Source organism: Podarcis filfolensis, assembly GCF_964270895.1.
Source record: "Podarcis filfolensis genome assembly, contig: HAP1_SCAFFOLD_320, whole genome shotgun sequence".
In the NCBI taxonomy this organism is placed as follows: domain Eukaryota; kingdom Metazoa; phylum Chordata; class Lepidosauria; order Squamata; family Lacertidae; genus Podarcis; species Podarcis filfolensis.
This window is the reverse complement of record NW_028149317.1, coordinates 6,292-27,291: the sequence shown is the minus strand read 5'-3', so window position 1 is coordinate 27,291 and position 21,000 is coordinate 6,292. Positions and strand designations below refer to the sequence as shown.

The window sequence follows — 21,000 nt, the reverse complement described above, 5'->3', positions numbered from 1 at the left end:
AGAGGAGCTCCAAGTCTCTTGGAGGCAGAGGCTGGGCATGCAAGTCCAAGGGCACACGCTTCACTCCCCCTTCTGTCGCAGCCTCACCTCCATCACAAGTGGGCTCATGTTAACATGGCTGCTCTCTGGCTACGCATTCCCTCCGCGTGCTTTCTCTAGCTTCTTCCTTCGGTCTTCTGGGATCTCGTGCATGCTTATCCCGTGGTTGCTGGCCCTGGAAGCAGAGAGGAGAAACAGGGGGTTCGTGTGGAGAAGGGGGCCGTGTCCCCCAAGAGCCCAGAGCCCACCCTATTCTGTCCCAAAGCCGGATGTTCTGTTCCTTGTCCTCTGAACTCACCCTGGCTGTAGGTCAGGGGGGGGGGATAGGTTTGTTGAAGCCCGCGCGGCCTGTGAGCCAAAATGTCTCTTCAGTGTCTTTTCCCTGCGGAGAAAAAGAAAGAGGCTGATGCGGGTGCGAGGACATGTTTCCAGTGAAGCACCAAGAGCAGCAGCCCCCCCAAAAATCCTTGCAACAGGTGACACCAGAAGCACTTTGCCAACTTCACCGACACAGCAGTTCCCAAGGCAGGTGCTACCTCCCCTTGGGCGAGGGGGCAGTGGGATTACCTGGGGGGGGGCTAAGAGGCAAGGGGGCAGCAGTGGGCTAAGAACTTACTTCTAAACCACCTCTTAATGGTTCATGCCCAGGTGAGGGAATAACACCTTAAAGAGAAATGCAGCCAAGAGAGATGGACAAGCTTAGCGGCCCAGTTTATTAAGAGATAAGCGGCAGCATCTCCAAACCAGGAGTTCAGAGGACCACCAGTCAGGAGAACTGTGTCCGAGGCACATTTTAACACAGCTTGCATAGGGTTTTCAGAAACATACTGGTTTTAGCTCATATAATCATACGTGAAAGGTCAGGGAGCTAAAGCTGTCTTGCTTCTCTTCGTTATCCTCTTTCGCCCATTACCTTGGCTGCCCCGGTCTCTCGATGCCTTAGACCGTTCATTTCACACACTTACTGTCTGTCTTCTTGATAAACAGACATTCAAAAAGTCCTTAACATACCTTCCCCCCTGGGATAACTGAAGGCAAGAACAGCCTATCACATAAACATTCTGTTGCTACACTATGCAAGCAGCACTCAGATATACAGGGTGGGTCAGGGCTGAGAAGTCCAGATAGCACAAAAGTCATTAGAGCATTGATACACAGGTTCCATTACAGAGGGTAAATGCAGGGGTTACAAAAGCACATACATTTTATTCAGTGCTAAATTCTATAAATTCTATTAAGTGCTAGATGGGCTAACTAATTTCATAAAACAGAGGAGGCACTGCAGGTGTAAAGGACTATCATCTTGAAAAGCTGGTTGTCACTGGAACAAGTTAATCCATTTTGCCAAATTAAATACACTACTTAGTTGTAAATCAATTTTGAATAAATGTGCAATCAGTGGTTACAGTTTTGAATTCCATTGTGTTCTTATCTTCCTTAGTGGGTCGTGCAAACTGCTATTCTGGTCTCGGATCTGAGACCAGGGAGAAGAATCGGTAGAAGAAGGTTGGAAGAAGTTTAAAGACTACCTACAGAAACATTGCAAAATTAAGGAATGTTAGAAGGATGCTGGAATGAAGTTATGTGGTTTTAGCAGTAATGTTATAAAGGAGTATGTAAATATGGTTGTTAACAGGTGAGAATGTAAAGTCACAACATATTAAGATAAATGATTAAGATAAAAACAAAGATGGAAAGGATTTGCTGAATTAACTAATTGAACTAGAATACAAAAAAGGGAGGTGTGAGGAAGTCAAGGAAACAAGTAAATGAAAGATAAGTTATGGAAAAATTGATTTGTTTTTAATTTTTAATTTTTCAGTTTTTTGTAATTTTTTGTTTTTGTATTTTCTTTCTTATGTTTGTAATTTCTTGAAATGTTAATAAATATTATTATAAAAAAAGCAAACTGGTATTCTGAACAATGCTTTTTACAGGGTAGGGTAGGCGGCACTGGGGATGGGTTTATGCAACGGGGTGGGGGAGGCAGTGGCCCCAAACAGCTTGGGAACTGCTGATCTAGCAGTTCCAAAGCACACACAGGTGTGCTGCCCACACTGGGGCAGTTTGGGTGTGCTGCCTGTGGGATGTAAACACAGGAGCAGTCAATGACAACATTCCTAGAGTGCAACTGGACTTCTCTGCGACCCATCCCCTCTGCAGGGAGGTGGGACCAATTCGGATGGTCCGCCCCCGCCACTTAATGGATCCAAATGGTTTCCAGAGAGTGGTAGGGGATGCTTTATCCCATGTTGATGGCCTTTCAGCTGATTCCCTGGTGGCCCGCTGGAATGTGGAGTTAACCAGGGCTATTGACTGTTTGGCTCCTGTCAGGGAACTGTCATCGGAAGAACAGGTGGTGGAGGGGCTCCCAGAGGTTGAGAGAGACTTATCAGCGGAGGAGGGAACCAGCAGGGGACGAGAAAGAGCTCCAAGGGAAAGCGAGTCAGAAGAATGGCTCAGAGACAATTCCAGCGAGAACAGCGAGGAGGTTTCAGGACCTCCTATAGGGACACCCACTCCTCGCCGGAAATTGTTACGTAGAGAGTCCAGAAGACGTGTTTCCGTTAAGGAGCTGTTATGCTGGAAGAAATTCCGTAAACGCCCACTGTCGGATTCTGCCAGCGACTGACGGAGCCATGCTTATGGCGCTCCGTTACAGACAGTGGTTTGTGGACTTAGCCAAACACTGAGGGACTAGGAACTTTACGCACAAGCAGCTCAACATCCCATCACAGCAATCCGACAGTCCCTGAAAGCAGCTTGTGCAGAGAAGGCATCATGAGCAACCCAGCCGGAACCGGAGATGCAGGAGGAGCTGGAGCCGGTCCAAGCCTGGAAGAAAGGTACCGGGTGTTGGAGGTCCAGCTAGCGCTGCAAACGGTGAGGCTCGATGAGAGGAGGGCTCAGGATGCAGAAAAGGCAAAGGCCCCCCCACAAGCAAGAAAGATGCCAGGATTGGTGCAGAAGTTTGGGGGGGATCCCAGGAACTATCAAGCCTTTAGGACAGAGATGCAGTATGCCCTTAATCTGCAGTTTGATGACTTTCCCGACGAGGAATCGCGAGTGGCGTTTGTGGTTAGCCATCTCGAAGGGGGGGCGAGAGACTGGGTTAGACCCCTGATGGCAGGGCATAATGAAGTCTTGAAAGACGCACGGAAGTTTTTTCGCGCCATGGACCTGATGTTTTCCAGCGACATTGAACAGGGAGTGGTGCGCAGACAGTTGATGGCTTGTAAACAGGGGAGCCGATCTGTCCGTGAGTACTGGACTGAGTTTACTATGTTGATACACAAATTGGGGTGGGATCTGTCAGCAGAACCCATTCAAATGCTTTTCGAAGAGGGACTTTCTTCGGCTGTGAAAGACGAACTTTCCCGGGCGCCCAGGGCAGAGTCTATGGACCAGCTGACCAAATCTCGCTGACCATTGGAGCACGCCAGGAGGCTAGAGCCTTGGAGAAGCGGGAAGGGAAAGGGGAGCGTTGGAGGGATTTCCGCATTCCAGAGATTCCGGAGCCAACTTTCCCGCCCGCAGAGCCGATGGAAGTTGGAACAGCGCGCGCGCGGGCAGTTTCAAATCCCAGTGAAGGGCGGAAGAAGGAGGGGAAGAGCCCCAAGTAATGTTATCTCTGCCAGCAGCCAGGTCATTTTGCCAGAGTCTGTCCACAAAGAAAGGAATGGCAAGGGATGGCAGGAGCTGTTGGGGGAAAGGAGGAGGAAGGGCAGGACCAAGTAAAAGCCAACGCCTGACTGCCTCCATCAGGGCACAGCAGTCAGGCCAAGGAGCAGTAAAAGTGCCCACGCCGGAACCTCCGAGACCAGCCCTAGTGATAGAGGTGTTGCTAGAGCTGCCAAATGGACATCCCTTAAAGATAAGGGCGCTATTGGACTCAGGCAGCTCCTGTAATTTTATGAGTAAGGAGTTTGCAGCTGAACACCAGATACAGACCATCCCTTTAAGTAACCCCTTGCAGGTAACCACGATCGATGGGAGAGAGCTGTTGGGAGGAGAAGTCAGCTTACAGACCGTCCCAATGGTAATGAGGGTAGCCAGGCACACCGAAAGAATAGCGTTCAATGTGGCCACCTTGGGAGGGGCTCCCATTATTTTGGGGATGAGCTGGCTAGCGTTGCATGATCCGCTAGTGGGTTGGCATCAGAGAGTGGTCTCCTTTGGGTCAGCGCATTGCCTAGAACATTGCAAAGAGGGCAAGGCTCCAGAAGGGGCAAGGGCCTTTCTAGCAGGAACAGAAGTAACGGACAAAAGAAAGGTGCCCAAACAATACGCTGACCTGAGCAATGTCTTCAGCGAAAGGGAAGCAGACAAACTACCACCGCATAGACCCTTTGACTGCCAGATCAATCTAGTCCCTGGAGCCCAGCTCCCTGTGGGCAAGCTGTATGCCATGTCAGACAGGGAAATGCAGGAGTTGAGGGAGTTTATTGACAAAAACCTGAAGAGAGGTTTCATCAGAGAGTCCAGAGCGGTGGGGGGCAGCCCAGTGTTTTTTGTGGACAAAAAAAACACGGATAAACCGAGATTGGTCGTGGACTACCGGGCCCTAAATGCCGTGTCGGAACCAGTGGCTTTCCCTATGCCCAGAATTGATGACATTTTGACCAGGGTGAGGAAGGGAAAGATTTTTACTAAACTGGACCTGAGGGGAGCATACAACCTGATACGGATAAGGAAGGGGGATGAATGGAAGACAACGATGTTCACCCCTCTAGGGGCTTTCGAATATCGCGTTATGCCCTTTGGATTACAAGCAGGCTCAGCATGTTTTCAATCGTTCATGAACCACGTCCTGGGACCTCTGCTCTACAAGAATTGTGTGGCGTTCCTAGATGACGTGTTAGTATATTCAGAGAATGAGGAGCAGCATGTAAAGGACGTCAGGGAAGTGTTGAGCCAACTGCAAGCTAACCAGCTGTGGGTGAAATTGGAGAAGTGTCAGTTTCACACCAAGGAGGTGGAATTCCTGGGGTACCGCTTGTCAGACAAGGGATTAGCCATGGATCCAGGCAAGGTCCAGGCGGTACTGGAATGGAAGACACCGAGAACGAAAAAAGATGTGCAAAGATTCTTAGGGTTTGGGAACTTTTATCGGAAGTTCATCAAGAACTTTGCCCATTTAACGGCTCCCATCACGGACTGTCTCAGCAGCAAGAAGAAATTTGTTTGGACGGCAGAAGCGGAGCAAGCATTCGAAGAATTGAAAAAGGCCTTCGCTTCGGAAAAGCAGCTCCTGCACGTGGATTTACAAAAACCCATGAGAGTGGAAACGGACGCATCAGACCGGGCGGTGGGGGCGGTGCTTCTTCAGCCGGGGAAGGATAAGTCGGAGTGGAGACCGTGTGCCTTCTTCTCGCGGAAGTTAAACAAATCCGAGAAGAACTACACGGTATATGACCGAGAACTACTCGCCATTCACGAAGCGTTCCGGAAATGGAGACACTTACTAATTGGTGCACAACACAAGGTGCAAGTATGCACGGACCACAAGAATTTAGAGTACTGGAGAACGGCACGAGTGCTCAACCAACGGCAAGTGAGATGGGCACAGGAGTTCTCCAAATTTTATTTTGAAATTTGCTATGTGCCAGGCCCAGAAAACGTCAGGGCGGACGCTCTCTCACGCAAACCAGAGTATTTGGAGGGGGAGGGAGCACCCGAAGAGAGACATATCATACCAGAGGACCACTGGGTGTGTGGGGCGGCGTTGGTGGGGCAAAGGGAACTGGTAGAGGAGACGCAGAATGATGAATACGCCCAGAATAAGCTCCAAGGTCTAAGGAGGGAGGGAGAAAACTCCGGAGGTTTTGAAGAAAGAAACGGGGCTTTGTATTACAAAGGGGCACTATATATACCCGAAGGGGAATTGAGAGGGAGAGTACTCAAACAGATGCACGACAGCCCTACCGCAGGGCATTTTGGGCAACACAAAACCATGTGGTTGGTTACCAGGGAATTTTGGTGGCCCAGGGTGAGGGAAGATGTAAGGGAGTATGTAAGAGGGTGTGACCAATGCCAGCGAGCCAAGGGAGAAAGGCGGGCGCCGGCGGGGTTGTTAGAACCGTTGCCCACACCAGAGAGGCCATGGGAGGCGGTATCGATAGATTTTATGACTGATCTGCCGAAATCCAAGGGGAAAACCGCCATACTGGTAGTAGCAGACCTGTTAACTAAGATGGGCCACTTTGTAGCTTGCTCACATGCAGTCACGGCGGAAGAGACAGCTAAATTGTTTGTAGAACATATTTTTAGACTGCATGGCGCCCCCTTGAGGGTGGTCTCAGACCGGGGCAAACAATTCACGTCCAGGTTCTGGAGGAAGCTCATGAGCTTACTGCACGTGGAGGTCAATTTTTCGACTGCCCGGCACCCAGAAACCAACGGGCAGGCGGAAAGAGCAAACGGTATCCTCCAACAATACCTGAGGTGTTATGTCAATGACAGACAGAACGATTGGGTGGAAAAGTTGGCGCTGGCGGAATTTGCCTACAATAATGCGGAGAATGTGTCCACCGGGATGAGCCCCTTTTTGGCTAATTATGGGTGCCACCCCAGGGCATTTCCAGGGGGAGGAGGGGAGAGATGGAGCGTCCCAGCCGCAGAACTGTTTGTAGAAGAAATGGAAGCGATCCATCGTCAACTCCAACTCAACTTAGAAAGGGCCAAAGAACAATATAAGAAGCAGGCAGACAAGGACAGAAGGGAAGGTGAAACTATAAGGGTGGGGGATCAGGTGTGGCTGTCCACCCAAGGACTGCCGTTCAAGGGGGGTTGCAAGAAATTGAGACCCAAAAGATTGGGACCATTTGAGGTCATTCAACAGGTTAACCCAGTAGCTTTCAGACTCCGGTTACCGAACCACATGACACTGCACCCAGTATTCCACAGGTAATTACTGTCACCGTATAGGGGGGGGGAAAGAAGGGGTTTCCCCACAGGGACCAGTCTTAGAAGAGAGGGAAAGCAGCAACCATGTGGCGGAAATCCTCGACTCCAGGTGGAAGGGTAATCAGGTGGAGTATTTGGTAGCGTGGGAAGGGGAACCGGAGTCAGAAAACACCTGGGTGACGGCAGAGGAAGTCAATGACAAGGTCGTGATCGAAGCGTTCCATCAAAGGTTCCCCAGGAAACCTCAGTCAGTAGCGAGGTTCCGGAGGAAGTACTTTGGCACCACCGAAGAGGAGGAGGAATTTGAAGGATTCACGGGGTCAGAGTGGGAAGAAGGAATAGATTCCGAGGAGGATGAGTACTTAGAAACCCGAAACAGCAACTGGTGGAGGAAAATGTTCGAGACTTCGGAAGATGAGGGAAGTTCTTTCAGGGGTTTTGCTCCCTCGCCTCCAGCAGAGGAAGGGAGGGGAGGGGGTGGAGGGGGCCCTGGGGGGGAGGTGGATGTCAGGGAACTGTCATCGGAAGAACAGGTGGTGGAGGGGCTCCCAGAGGTTGAGAGAGACTTATCAGCGGAGGAGGGAACCAGCAGGGGGCGAGAAAGAGCTCCAAGGGAAAGCGAGTCAGAAGAATGGCTCAGAGACAATTCCAGCGAGAACAGCGAGGAGGTTTCAGGACCTCCTATAGGGACACCCACTCCTCGCCGGAAATTGTCACGTAGAGAGTCCAGAAGACGTGTTTCCATTAAGGAGCTGTTATGCTGGAAGAAATTCCGTAAACGCCCACTGTCGGATTCTGCCAGCGACTGACGGAGCCATGCTTATGGCGCTCCATTACAGACAGTGGTTTGTGGACTTAGCCAAACACTGAGGGACTAGGAACTTTACGCACAAGCAGTTCAACATCCCATCACAGCTCCGAAGCGCCCTCTCCGATTGCATGGAGCCCGGACAGCCCCGTGGTTTTCCACAGATCTGAGGGCAATGAAACAATGAAACAATCGTTGAGACGGCTAGAGCGCCGGTGGCGGATAACTCATTCCGAATCTGACCGGACACAGGTTAGAGCTCAACGTCGAGCCTACCAAGTGGCGATAGCGACGGCGAAGAAGAATTTCTTCACCGCCTCTATTGCATCTGCAGAAAACAGCAGCAGGAGACTTTTTCAGGTGGTTCACAATTTAGTGGAACAACCTGCAACATCGGGGCCCGGTACGGGCCACATGTTCTCCTGCAATGATTTTGCAAAGTTTTTTGCAGATAAAATCGCTCAGATTCGGGAAGAAGTAGACTCCACCGTGGGAGCAGGGCCGGGGCGGGAGAGTGCTAGAGTTCTGTCTAGTCAAGTTGAGTGGGATCAATTCCAATCTGTTACCTCCGAGGATGTGGACAGGCTGCTTGGACAAGTGAAACCAACCACCTGTCTCCTGGATCCTTGCCCATCCTGGCTTATAAAAGCTAGCCGGGAAGGACTGGGCGATGGGCTTCGTGGGGTGGTGAATGCTTCCCTCCGTGAGGGAGCCTTCCCAGACCCGCTGAAAGAGGCGGTTATTAAACCGCTTCTTAAAAAACCATCTTTAGATGCGGCCACGATGGCCAACTATCGCCCAGTCTCAAATCTTCCATTCTTGGGCAAGGTGATTGAGCGAGCGGTTGCCGAACAACTCCAGGCACGCCTGGAAGAAGCGGAACATTTGGATCCCTTCCAGTCGGGATTCAGGCCTCATCATGGGACTGAAACTGCCTTGGCCGCACTGGTTGATGATCTCCGGCGGGCTAGGGACAAAGGTGAGAGCTGTTTCCTAGTTCTGCTGGATCTCTCAGCGGCGTTTGATACCATCGACCATAACATCCTTCTGGACCGTCTTGAGGGGCTGGGAGCTGGAGGCACTGTCATACAGTGGTTCCGCTCCTTCCTCCTGGGCCGTGTTCAGAAAGTGGTGGTGGGGGATGAGTGTTCAGACCCCTGGGCTCTCACTTGTGGGGTGCCTCAGGGTTCTGTCCTCTCCCCCATGCTTTTCAACATTTACATGCAGCCGCTGGGAGAGATCATAAGGAGGTTTGGGCTGGGTGTTCATCAGTATGCGGATGATACCCAGCTCTACCTCTCTTTTAAATCAGAACCAGTGAGGGCGGTGAAGGTCCTGTGTGAGTGTCTGGAGGCGGTTGGAGGATGGATGGCGGCTAACAGATTAAGGTTGAATCCTGACAAGACAGAAGTACTGTTTTTGGGGGACAGGAGGCGGGCAGGTGTGGAGGATTCCCTGGTCCTGAATGGGGTAACTGTGCCCCTGAAGGACCAGGTGCGCAGCCTGGGAGTCATTTTGGACTCACAGCTGTCCATGGAGGCACAGGTCAAATCTGTGTCCAGGGCAGCTGTTTACCAGCTCCATCTGGTACGTAGGCTGAGACCCTATCTGCCTGCGGACTGTCTCGCCAGAGTGGTGCATGCTCTGGTTATCTCCCGCTTGGACTACTGCAATGCGCTCTACGTGGGGCTACCTTTGAAGGTGACTCGGAAACTACAACTAATCCAGAATGCAGCAGCTAGACTGGTGACTGGGGGCGGCCGCCGAGACCATATAACACCGGTCTTGAAAGACCTACATTGGCTCCCAGTACGTTTCCGAGCACAATTCAAAGTGTTGGTGCTGACCTTTAAAGCCCTAAACGGCCTCGGTCCAGTATACCTGAAGAAGCGTCTCCACCCCCATCATTCTGCCCGGACGCTGAGGTCCAGCGCCGAGGGCCTTCTGGCAGTTCCCTCATTGCGAGAAGCAAAGCTACAGGGAACCAGGCAGAGGGCCTTCTCGGTAGTGGCGCCCGCCCTGTGGAACGCCCTTCCAGCTGATGTCAAAGAGATAAACAACTACCTGACATTCAGAAGACGTCTTAAGGCAGCCCTGTTCAGGGAAGTTTTTAACGTGTGATATTTTACTGTATTTTTGGTTTTTATGGAAGCCGCCCAGAGTGGCTGGGGAGGCCCAGCCAGATGGGCGGGGTATAAATAATAAATTATTATTATTATTATTATTATTATTATTATTATTATTATTATTATAATAACATGGGGAGGGATGTCTGTCCAGCAAGCAAGTAAACTTCCTGGGGATGGACTTCCTCCGCATGTGACCAAAGGTGGGTGTGGCCTCACCTGTGCAGGTAAATGATAAAAGCACAGGGCAGGCAGCCATCTCTCTCTCTCTGCCATCTTGAAAGACCTACATTGGCTCACAGTACGTTTCCGAGCACAATTCAAAGTGTTGGTGCTGACCTTTAAAGCCCTAAACGGCCTTGGTCCAGTATATCTGAAGGAGCGTCTCCTCCCCCATCGTTCTGCCCGGACACTGAGGTTCAGCTCCGAGGGCCTTCTGGTGGTTCCCTCACTGCGAGAGGCCAAGTTACAGGGAACCAGGCAGAGGGCCTTCTCTGTAGTGGCGCCCGCCCTGTGGAACACCCTCCCGTCAGATGTCAAAGACATAAACAACTACCTGACATTCAGAAGACATCTGAAGGCAGCCCTGTTCAGGGAAGTTTTTAATATGTGACATTTTAGTTTATTTTTCATCTTTGTTGGAAGCCGCCCAGAGTGGCTGGGGAAACCCAGCCAGATGGGCGGGGTACAAATAATAAATTATTATTATTATTATTATATATCTTCCTTCGATGAGGAAACATCTAAGGATGCTCTCTTGGCTCCCAGCCAAGAGAGGACAAAGGGACTATCTTGCTACAAGATAGATTCTGAATGTATGTAACCTTTTTAAGCTGCCTGCCTTCTAGGATCATATTGTGAACAGAACGTGAGTAAACTCTTTTATACTTTTATAAAGACTGTGTCGTGTCTTGTATTTTAAGAGGGAGCAAAGGGGAAATTACCAGAGTAATTATTATAGTGGTTCTAGCGAACCTGTGCAGACATTACCGTTGCGAACTAAAAGGGGAATGTCATAAATTCTGCTGATATTTTGGGAACTTGTTAGCACAAGTTGGATTAGGATATAATCTCACAATATATCCTCTCCTGCACCCCTGAACATTCCCACACTGCCCACACTGGGGCCGCTGTTTGCTTCCCTGCCACAGAAACCATCACCCATGGACACGCATGCAAATGAAGGGGGCGTATCTTTTGCTTGCCAGAGGGCTCCCCCCCTCCCCCATCCTAGTGATTTGGGTCTGTTCTGCATCCTCTGGGTGGAGCTTTGACCGGAGATAGGAGGGAGAATTGGAGGGTCCTTGCAGTCGGAAGATGCCCCTCCCTTGCCCCAGGTACCTTGAGCTCTGTCTTGCCTCGGAGGTCCAGCTTGTAGCCCTCCTTGAGGTCATGTAGGATCTGAACAGTGCGGATGTTGACGTGGATTCGATAAGCTGTGGAGACAACAGGTGGGGGGTGAGATGTGGATGCCTCTGGGAGACATAACAGCATAAGAAGGGTCTTCTGGATCAGGCCCATCTCCTCCAGCATCCTGTTCTCACAGTGGCCAACCAGATGCCCGTGGGAAATCCACAAGCAGGATTTGAGCACATGAGTCCTGCTCTCTCCTGTGGCTTCCAGCAACTGGTTTCCAGAAGCATTGCTGCCTCCATAGCCCTCGCCTCCTCCATGAATTTGTCTATCCCACTTTTAAAGTCATCTGTGTTGGTGGCCATCACTGCCACCTGTGGGAGCAAGTTCCATGGTTTAACTTCACGCTGTGTGAAGGAGGACTCTCTTTTATCCATCCTGAATCTTCCAACACTTCATTGGCTATCCATGAGTTCTATTGTTATGAGAAAGGGAGAACCCCCCTCCCCCGACCAATGACTGGGATTCCAAAATGTGCGAAAGGTTCCAGGTTTAATCCTCAGCATCTCCATGTGAGGCTGAGAAAGGCGCCGGCCTGAATCCCTGGAGAGCCATTAATGCCACCATGGATCGAAGCTTCATACACAGCAGAGGCCCTGCCACTGAGCTATGGCCCTTCCTCAAATTTCCATTTGTTCCCTAATCTATCGCCATAAAGTTTGATGGCTTTTTTTATTATTGCCTTTTATTCCTATGTTTGTTGGAAGCCACCCGGAGTGGCTGGGACAACCCAGTCAGATGGGAAGGGTGTAAGAAATATAATATTATTATTAGGTAAAGGTAAAGGGACCCCTGACCATTAGGTCCAGTCGTGGCCAACTCTGGGGTTGCAATGCTCATCTCGCTTTATTGGCCGAGGGAGCCGGCGTACAGCTTCCAGGTCATGTGGCCAGCATGACTAAGCCGCTTCTGGCGAACCAGAGCAGCGCACGGAAACGCCGTTTACCTTCCCGCCGGAGCGGTACCTATTTATCTACTTGCACTTTGACATGCTTTCGAACTGCTAGGTTGGCAGGAGCAGGGACTGAGGAATCCCGTGGCGGGGATTCAAACCGCTGACCTTCTGATCAGCAAGTCCTAGGCTCTGTGGTTTAACCCACAGAGCCACCCGCGTCCCTACAATATTATTATTAGTGGCATCCAAATTGGGCAGACTCCATCCCCAGCAGAAACCCCTCCCCCTGCAGCCCCCCAATCTGGGCCATGGGCTACTCACGCAGTCCTGTGGACTCCATCCGTGAGGCAGTGTTGACTGTGTCTCCGAAAAGACAGTACCGTGGCATCGTCAGCCCCACCACACCAGCCACGCAAGGCCCTGCCATGGGAAACAGATCAGCCTTGAGCTCAGAGGTTTCTTCAACCTTAATGGCTCTCCCCATCACCTCTCCCCTCCTGCCCAGTTGAGCTCTCTTCAGAAGAGCCAAGTAAGAGTGGATAGGGCCACGAAGTACAGGTGGGCCCCTGTGGCTGGAGGCCATTGCAGCAGCCCTGCCTTCGTGACAGCCTACCTGAGTGCAGGCCGATGCGGATCCGTACTGGCACGTCTGGCATGTGACGCATCTTGAAGGTGCCGACAGCGCTGAGGATATCCAGCGACATGTTGGCGATCTCACCTGCGTGCCGGTTGCCGTTGCGCTTGGGCAGCCCGGAAGCAACCATGTAGGCGTCGCCAATGGTCTCCACCTGTTGGGAGAAGCCAGGTGGAGATGGAGCCCGTTCTCAAGGGAAGAGGCCATGAATTGCCTTCCCACACTGGGTTCCAGCTCAGAGGCCGCAGCAGAACCCAGAGCTCCACCGCGCTGCTGGAGGCAGCAGCTTCAGAAGCAGTCTGGGCTCCTTTAAGAGGAGAGGCTCCACCCACCTAGCTGCCCAGAGGAAGTTGCAGTCCTAGTTAAGGCTCAGTCGGGATTCCCTGGAATGAATGTCCACAAGCCTGCCTTGTCTGACAGCCAGCATGTGTGTGTCACATGGAGCTCTCCAGGGTGCTAACCACCTTGCTTCTTAGCCTTTAAGGATGTTGGCCTCTGTTTTATCAGACCTGCATCTATCATCTGAGTTGACTGACCTTTGCTTGACCTGACTTCACCTCCTGGATCCTAAATTTTTACTAGCAATATGTGACTTGTTTATCCCTGGACATATCTATATCTAGCACATGCTCCACTCAGGCTAAGATCCTGTCCCATGCCCAGGACAGAACCCTAGTAGGGGTTGAGTCCATGAGGAAAGAGGCTCCCCCAGTTGCCAGAGGGCCAGGGAGACCTAGGAAATGGACCCTGAAGAACATCCCCCTCCTGATTATCACTAGGAAGCCGTTTAGGAGCCCTAGAATCATCCTCCCCTCCAACTAACTCAAGGCCAGGCCACTTCCCAGCCAATATGAGTTTCGCTTGGCAACACTAAGCACCCGTGTCGTCCTATCTTCTTTTCCTTCACATCCCTTGGATCCTCCAAGCCCCACCCTTTCTCTGCCTCCTGCCCACAGTGAAGATGGCTGACAGAGCCAACAGGTCTGTAATGGAACCACTAAGGTTGTAACTAATGCCTTATCTTGGTGGGGAGGGGTGTTGTGTATTGAAGTTCTCACCCTGGCCACCAGGAGTATCGTGTACAGTGGTACCCCGGGATGCGAACGGGATCTGTTCTGGAGCCCCGTTCACATCCCGAAGCGAATGTAACAAGCGACGGCGCATCTGCGCACGCGCGGGTTGCGTTTTGCTGCTTCCGTGCATGCGCTTGACGTCATTTTGAGCCTCTGCGCATGCGCGTGCGACAAAACCCAGAAGTACCTGAAGCGTATGTAACCTGAGGTACCACTGTGCATAAATCCAGCACTGGAGAAAAGAAGCAAAGTGGATGCAGAACAACACCGGGAAAAAAACTTTTGAGGAAAGATGTTGTTGTTCAGCTACCGCCAGAAAACTGGAGTCATCGTTGCAAGACACCGGAAGGTGCGTTTGTGCTTTTGTTTCTTCATTGTTAGAATTAACCAGCTGTGCTTGAGAAATATTGCTCGTGCCTGTCATCGTGAAGATCCACTGCCGATCTGACTCTCCTCATCTGTAACAGAGCTGGGTGGATTCCTGCCTGGCCCGCAGCTACCCAGAAACAGGCAGAAACTCAGATGGTGAAGTTTTCCAAGTAGGCAAAATAGTGCAGCTAATAATATTCTTTCCCCAAAGGAACCATTTAGCGCATGGGTAGGCAAACTAAGGCCCGGGGGCCGGATCCGACCCAATCGCCTTCTCAATTCAGCCCACGGATGGTTGGGGAATCAACGTGTTTTTACATGAGTAGAATGTGCCTTTTTATTTAAAACGCATCTCTGGGTTATTTGTGGGGCCTGCCTGGTGTTTTTACATGAGTAGAATGTGTGCTTTTATTTAAAATGCATCTCTGGGTTATTTGTGGGGCATAGAAATTCGTTCATTTCCCCCCCAAAAAATACCGTTTTTCCCCCCACAAGGTCTGAGGGACAGTGGACCGGCACCCTGCTGAAAAAGTTTGCTGACCCCTGATTTAGCGTCTGCCTGCGTGCAGTTGGGCCAGCTCAGGAACACATCCTGACTCCTTGGGAGGACTGGGGGTGAGCCAGTGCTAACTTGGTTTAAGCGCAGAACCCCAACTCCAGTGTAAGCCCCACTTGGGCAGGTCAAATAATCCAACACACCCCTCAGGATCACTAGTCTGGCCCTTTAATTGCAGAGTTCGCACATACAGTCATTTATGGACCAGCTGCAAAGCACCTACTGGGCATCCCCATAGGATACAGATTATAAGGATCGCCTCTGCCATGTCGCAAGGATGCATATATTGTACACATACATTCTTAGCCTCCCCCACAGATGCTACTGCTTCCCCGTATCCTGCTCTCTCAGAGCTGCAAAATAACATTGCAAAAAAACACCATATACATATATAATTAAATAAAATATCCCAATGCTGATAATAAGAATGAAGAAAAAAAGTACAATTTGTACACAGTCTATGAAAATGATAGACAAATTCTGAGGCCAGCCAATCCATGCCCAGTGGGGAAATGGTGATCGATTGCCACTGCCTGCCCCTTTAAGGAAAATATTTTTTTGCCTGGTGACAAATAACAAAAATCCCTTTGAAGAAATATAATCTTATATACATACTGCTCAATTGCATGTGCCATCTCACCACAGGATGACATGTCTTCTGACGGTTTTGCCTGCAGATAGTTTTGCCCTGCGTATTGAGCAAACTTTTGAAATTCAGACAAAGACAGTCAATCACAGATGGCCCCCGAGGATCAATTCCAACAACCCCTTTGAAACCAATTATTTGAATCTGAAGTTGAAAATGAGCCAGGTTTTCGAAGTATCACCTGGGATTTCGGAGGAAAAATTGCTGCCGTGGGTAAATTTATAGCCAAAAACCCTTTTGAAAGCCAATTTCCAATGCTTTTCTGAAACGTAACTCGCAACACACAGGCTGTTTCAAGGGACATCCCGTTAAGAAAACTCTTCCGGGGTGCAGAATACTATTCGCAATAGGTTTGTATATCAGAGCAAATGTTTGCAGCCCCATCCCATCCTCAAACTTGCCCCAATTCCTTCTTCATTTCCTTGAATGCTTGGCCAGGCTGCAGAACGTCCAGCTGGAGGCTTAATGTTGAATACTAAATGACATCCCAGAGAGATCCATATTCTCACCCGGGAGATTCGGGGCTGCAGTCAAGATACTCCACACCCTCCTCCCTTCTCCACTCTAAACAGCCCAGTGCCAAAGTATCTGTTTGCTGTTCTTTATTCCTGGTTCTAAAGAAACGTTGGGGCTCAAGGGTTTGTAATACGCGGCCACCCCCTTAAGAAGAAAAGCCAATTTCTGAAAGTCCTGCTAGTCTTCCCATCAGGAAACGCTGTCATCTAGTGGTTAGCTATATGAGCTGAATTCCCAAAGGATGGTTCGCTTGCTTAAACATGGGGCCATGATGAATCTCCAGGCACATCCTGTCTGATAAGGCTCCTCAACCTCCTCCCTCCCAGTTTAATCTCCACATGGAACCTGCCCCTGTTCTCCGAAAAGAGAAGGGGCAGTGAATCTAGGCTGCGCCAAGGCCACTCTGCTACCTGCTGGGTCACTGCCGCATCTACAGACACAAGTCCTTAAGGTGGGGCAGGAAGAAAGCCTGCTCCCTCTAGCCCCAAACATGGCTCCATTTAACCAGATCACCAGGACTGTCCTCTATGGAATCATTCTGCATTGGCCACAAGAAACCATGACAGAGTCCCGTCCCCCGTCCCCCCCCCCCGTCGACCCTAATCCACTCCGAAGAAAGCCGCTCCAAAAACAGGCCTCCCTCCACATCCATCCTTCCATTATAGTCTGTGGCAACGGAGACGAGAGAGAAGAATCCACAGCCGTTCTCGGATTTGGCCGGAAGTCCTGCCGCACGCTGGCCACTTTTCGTTTTCCTTTTTGGTTGGAGAGTGAATCCTAGGTTGGCCAAAGGTCCGTTGTGCACCAGATCCAGCAAGAGTGGCAGAGGAAGAGAGAAGAGTGAAGAAAGGGTGAGTCCAAGATGGCCGCGGGCGAAGGAGGCTGCGAGTCCCTTGAGCACCAACTGCGGATTCATCCCCCTTCCAAAGGTCGCTCCTGACTACCTGCCTCGCAGGCTGCGTGAAAGGCCTCATCAGAGTTGGTTAGAAAGCGGCGGCAGGTGCAGGCCACAGTCTCTGTTGCTGTTTGAGCTGCATAAACAGGAGAAACAAAGTTAGCTAAGACCACAGAAGCATAGAGGAGCATCTAGTCTAATCCCTTGCAGTGCAGGAATATGTAGCTGTCCCTTACGGGGATCGAACCCACAACCTGGGCATTGTCAGCAACACACTCTAACCAACCAAGCTACCGTATTTTTCGCTCTATAAGATGCATTTTTCCCTCCTAAAAAGTAAGGGGAAATGTGTGTGCATCTTATGGAGCGAATGCAGGCTGCGCAGCTATCCCAGAAGCCAGAACAGCAAGAGGGATCGCTGCTTTCACTGCACAGCGATCCCTCTTGCTGTTCTGACTTCGCTTTGCTGGAGAGGCGCTGCGTAGAGAGGGAGAGAATTTTTTTTTCTTGTTCTCCTCTAAAACTAGGTGCGTCTTATGGTCGGGTGTGTCTTATAGAGCGAAAAATATGGTATCCAGTTGATCGAAAGTGTGAAATGCCCCGGAGCAATCCACTCCACTATGGGGTGCTCTAGGCCATATCTCTATGGCCAGAGAGAGAAATAAGCAGGCTGTAGGAAGTCCTACGTTACACTATCCTGTGCTGCAGCATATGGAATCACAGGATCATAGGACTGCGATCCCAGGGCCATCTAGCCCAAGGCCGAGCAATGCAGGAATCACAGCTAAAGAATCCCTGGTAGAAGGCTGTCCAACCTCTGTTTAAAAACCTCCAACGAAAGTCAGCCCACCACCTTCCGGGCATTAGAAGGGAAGAGAGAAGACACAAGAATCCGAGACCATATAACACCCGTCTTGAAAGTCCTACACTGGCTCCCAGTACGTTTCTGAGCACAATTCAAAGTGTTGGTGCTGACCTTGAAAGCCCTAAACGGCCTCAAAGGCCCAGTATGCCTGAATACCCCCATTGTTCTGCCCAGACACTGAGGTCCAGCGCCGAGGGCCTTCTGGCTGCGAGAAGCCAAGTTACAGGGAACCAGGCAGAGGGCCTTCTCGGTGGTGGCACCCACCCTGTGCCACGCCCTCCCACCAGATGTCAAAGAGAACAACAACTAGCAAACTTTTAGAAGACATCTGAAGGCAGCCCTATTTAGGGAAGCTTTTAATGTTTAATAGGTTCTTGTATTTTAGTGTTCTGTTGGAAGCCACCCAGAGTGGCTGGGGAAACCCAGCCAGATGGGCGGGGTATAAATAATAAATTATTATTATTATTATTATTATTATTATTATTATTATTATTATTATTATCCTTTCTCCACACCCCTGAAGTAACAGGAGGAGTCAGGGAACATCACATTTTGCAAGGATGGGAGAGGAGCTCCAAGTCTCTTGGAGGCAGAGGCTGGGCATGCAAGTCCAAGGGCACACGCTTCACTCCCCCTTCTGTCGCAGCCTCACCTCCATCACAAGTGGGCTCATGTTAACATGGCTGCTCTCTGGCTACGCATTCCCTCCGCGTGCTTTCTCTAGCTTCTTCCTTCGGTCTTCTGGGATCTCGTGCATGCTTATCCCGTGGTTGCTGGCCCTGGAAGCAGAGAGGAGAAACAGGGGGTTCGTGTGGAGAAGGGGGCCGTGTCCCCCAAGAGCCCAGAGCCCACCCTATTCTGTCCCAAAGCCGGATGTTCTGTTCCTTGTCCTCTGAACTCACCCTGGCTGTAGGTCAGGGGGGGGGGATAGGTTTGTTGAAGCCCGCGCGGCCTGTGAGCCAAAATGTCTCTTCAGTGTCTTTTCCCTGCGGAGAAAAAGAAAGAGGCTGATGCGGGTGCGAGGACATGTTTCCAGTGAAGCACCAAGAGCAGCAGCCCCCCCAAAAATCCTTGCAACAGGTGACACCAGAAGCACTTTGCCAACTTCACCGACACAGCAGTTCCCAAGGCAGGTGCTACCTCCCCTTGGGCGAGGGGGCAGTGGGATTACCTGGGGGGGGGCTAAGAGGCAAGGGGGCAGCAGTGGGCTAAGAACTTACTTCTAAACCACCTCTTAATGGTTCATGCCCAGGTGAGGGAATAACACCTTAAAGAGAAATGCAGCCAAGAGAGATGGACAAGCTTAGCGGCCCAGTTTATTAAGAGATAAGCGGCAGCATCTCCAAACCAGGAGTTCAGAGGACCACCAGTCAGGAGAACTGTGTCCGAGGCACATTTTAACACAGCTTGCATAGGGTTTTCAGAAACATACTGGTTTTAGCTCATATAATCATACGTGAAAGGTCAGGGAGCTAAAGCTGTCTTGCTTCTCTTCGTTATCCTCTTTCGCCCATTACCTTGGCTGCCCCGGTCTCTCGATGCCTTAGACCGTTCATTTCACACACTTACTGTCTGTCTTCTTGATAAACAGACATTCAAAAAGTCCTTAACATACCTTCCCCCCTGGGATAACTGAAGGCAAGAACAGCCTATCACATAAACATTCTGTTGCTACACTATGCAAGCAGCACTCAGATATACAGGGTGGGTCAGGGCTGAGAAGTCCAGATAGCACAAAAGTCATTAGAGCATTGATACACAGGTTCCATTACAGAGGGTAAATGCAGGGGTTACAAAAGCACATACATTTTATTCAGTGCTAAATTCTATAAATTCTATTAAGTGCTAGATGGGCTAACTAATTTCATAAAACAGAGGAGGCACTGCAGGTGTAAAGGACTATCATCTTGAAAAGCTGGTTGTCACTGGAACAAGTTAATCCATTTTGCCAAATTAAATACACTACTTAGTTGTAAATCAATTTTGAATAAATGTGCAATCAGTGGTTACAGTTTTGAATTCCATTGTGTTCTTATCTTCCTTAGTGGGTCGTGCAAACTGCTATTCTGGTCTCGGATCTGAGACCAGGGAGAAGAATCGGTAGAAGAAGGTTGGAAGAAGTTTAAAGACTACCTACAGAAACATTGCAAAATTAAGGAATGTTAGAAGGATGCTGGAATGAAGTTATGTGGTTTTAGCAGTAATGTTATAAAGGAGTATGTAAATATGGTTGTTAACAGGTGAGAATGTAAAGTCACAACATATTAAGATAAATGATTAAGATAAAAACAAAGATGGAAAGGATTTGCTGAATTAACTAATTGAACTAGAATACAAAAAAGGGAGGTGTGAGGAAGTCAAGGAAACAAGTAAATGAAAGATAAGTTATGGAAAAATTGATTTGTTTTTAATTTTTAATTTTTCAGTTTTTTGTAATTTTTTGTTTTTGTATTTTCTTTCTTATGTTTGTAATTTCTTGAAATGTTAATAAATATTATTATAAAAAAAGCAAACTGGTATTCTGAACAATGCTTTTTACAGGGTAGGGTAGGCGGCACTGGGGATGGGTTTATGCAACGGGGTGGGGGAGGCAGTGGCCCCAAACAGCTTGGGAACTGCTGATCTAGCAGTTCCAAAGCACACACAGGTGTGCTGCCCACACTGGGGCAGTTTGGGTGTGCTGCCTGTGGGATGTAAACACAGGAGCAGTCAATGACAACATTCCTAGAGTGCAACTGGACTTCTCTGCGACCCATCCCCTCTGCAGGGAGGTGGGACCAATTCGGATGGTCCGCCCCCGCCACTTAATGGATCCAAATGGTTTCCAGAGAGTGGTAGGGGATGCTTTATCCCATGTTGATGGCCTTTCAGCTGATTCCCTGGTGGCCCGCTGGAATGTGGAGTTAACCAGGGCTATTGACTGTTTGGCTCCTGTCAGGGAACTGTCATCGGAAGAACAGGTGGTGGAGGGGCTCCCAGAGGTTGAGAGAGACTTATCAGCGGAGGAGGGAACCAGCAGGGGACGAGAAAGAGCTCCAAGGGAAAGCGAGTCAGAAGAATGGCTCAGAGACAATTCCAGCGAGAACAGCGAGGAGGTTTCAGGACCTCCTATAGGGACACCCACTCCTCGCCGGAAATTGTTACGTAGAGAGTCCAGAAGACGTGTTTCCGTTAAGGAGCTGTTATGCTGGAAGAAATTCCGTAAACGCCCACTGTCGGATTCTGCCAGCGACTGACGGAGCCATGCTTATGGCGCTCC

The 21,000-nt window shown here is 50.0% G+C and overlaps 1 protein-coding gene and 1 long non-coding RNA gene across 3 annotated transcripts; both read right to left on the bottom strand.

The window, feature by feature from the left end:
* Nucleotides 1-77: 77 nt before the first annotated feature.
* LOC310755121 (retinal guanylyl cyclase 1-like) lies at nt 78-12,971 on the bottom strand. 2 transcript variants are annotated; one of them, XM_083631813.1, is made up of 5 exons: nt 12,801-12,971; nt 12,509-12,607; nt 11,221-11,315; nt 338-421; nt 78-214 (listed from the first exon to the last, which is right to left on the bottom strand). In XM_083631813.1, the coding sequence occupies exons 1-4, from the start codon at nt 12,949-12,951 to the stop codon at nt 350-352; spliced, it is 417 nt and encodes a 138-aa protein (XP_083487939.1). In that variant the 5' UTR covers nt 12,952-12,971; the 3' UTR covers nt 78-214; nt 338-349. The 2 variants fall into 2 exon arrangements, with proteins under 2 accessions (XP_083487939.1, XP_083487938.1); XM_083631812.1 differs by lacking the exons at nt 78-214; nt 338-421 and having other exon boundaries at nt 11,072-11,315.
* Nucleotides 12,972-14,965: 1,994 nt separating this feature from the next.
* LOC310755122 lies at nt 14,966-18,727 on the bottom strand. Its single transcript, XR_014544164.1, has 3 exons — nt 18,644-18,727; nt 18,394-18,520; nt 14,966-17,012 (listed from the first exon to the last, which is right to left on the bottom strand). It is a non-coding gene; the product is annotated as an uncharacterized lncRNA (long non-coding RNA).
* Between the last annotated feature and the right edge of the window lie 2,273 nt (nt 18,728-21,000).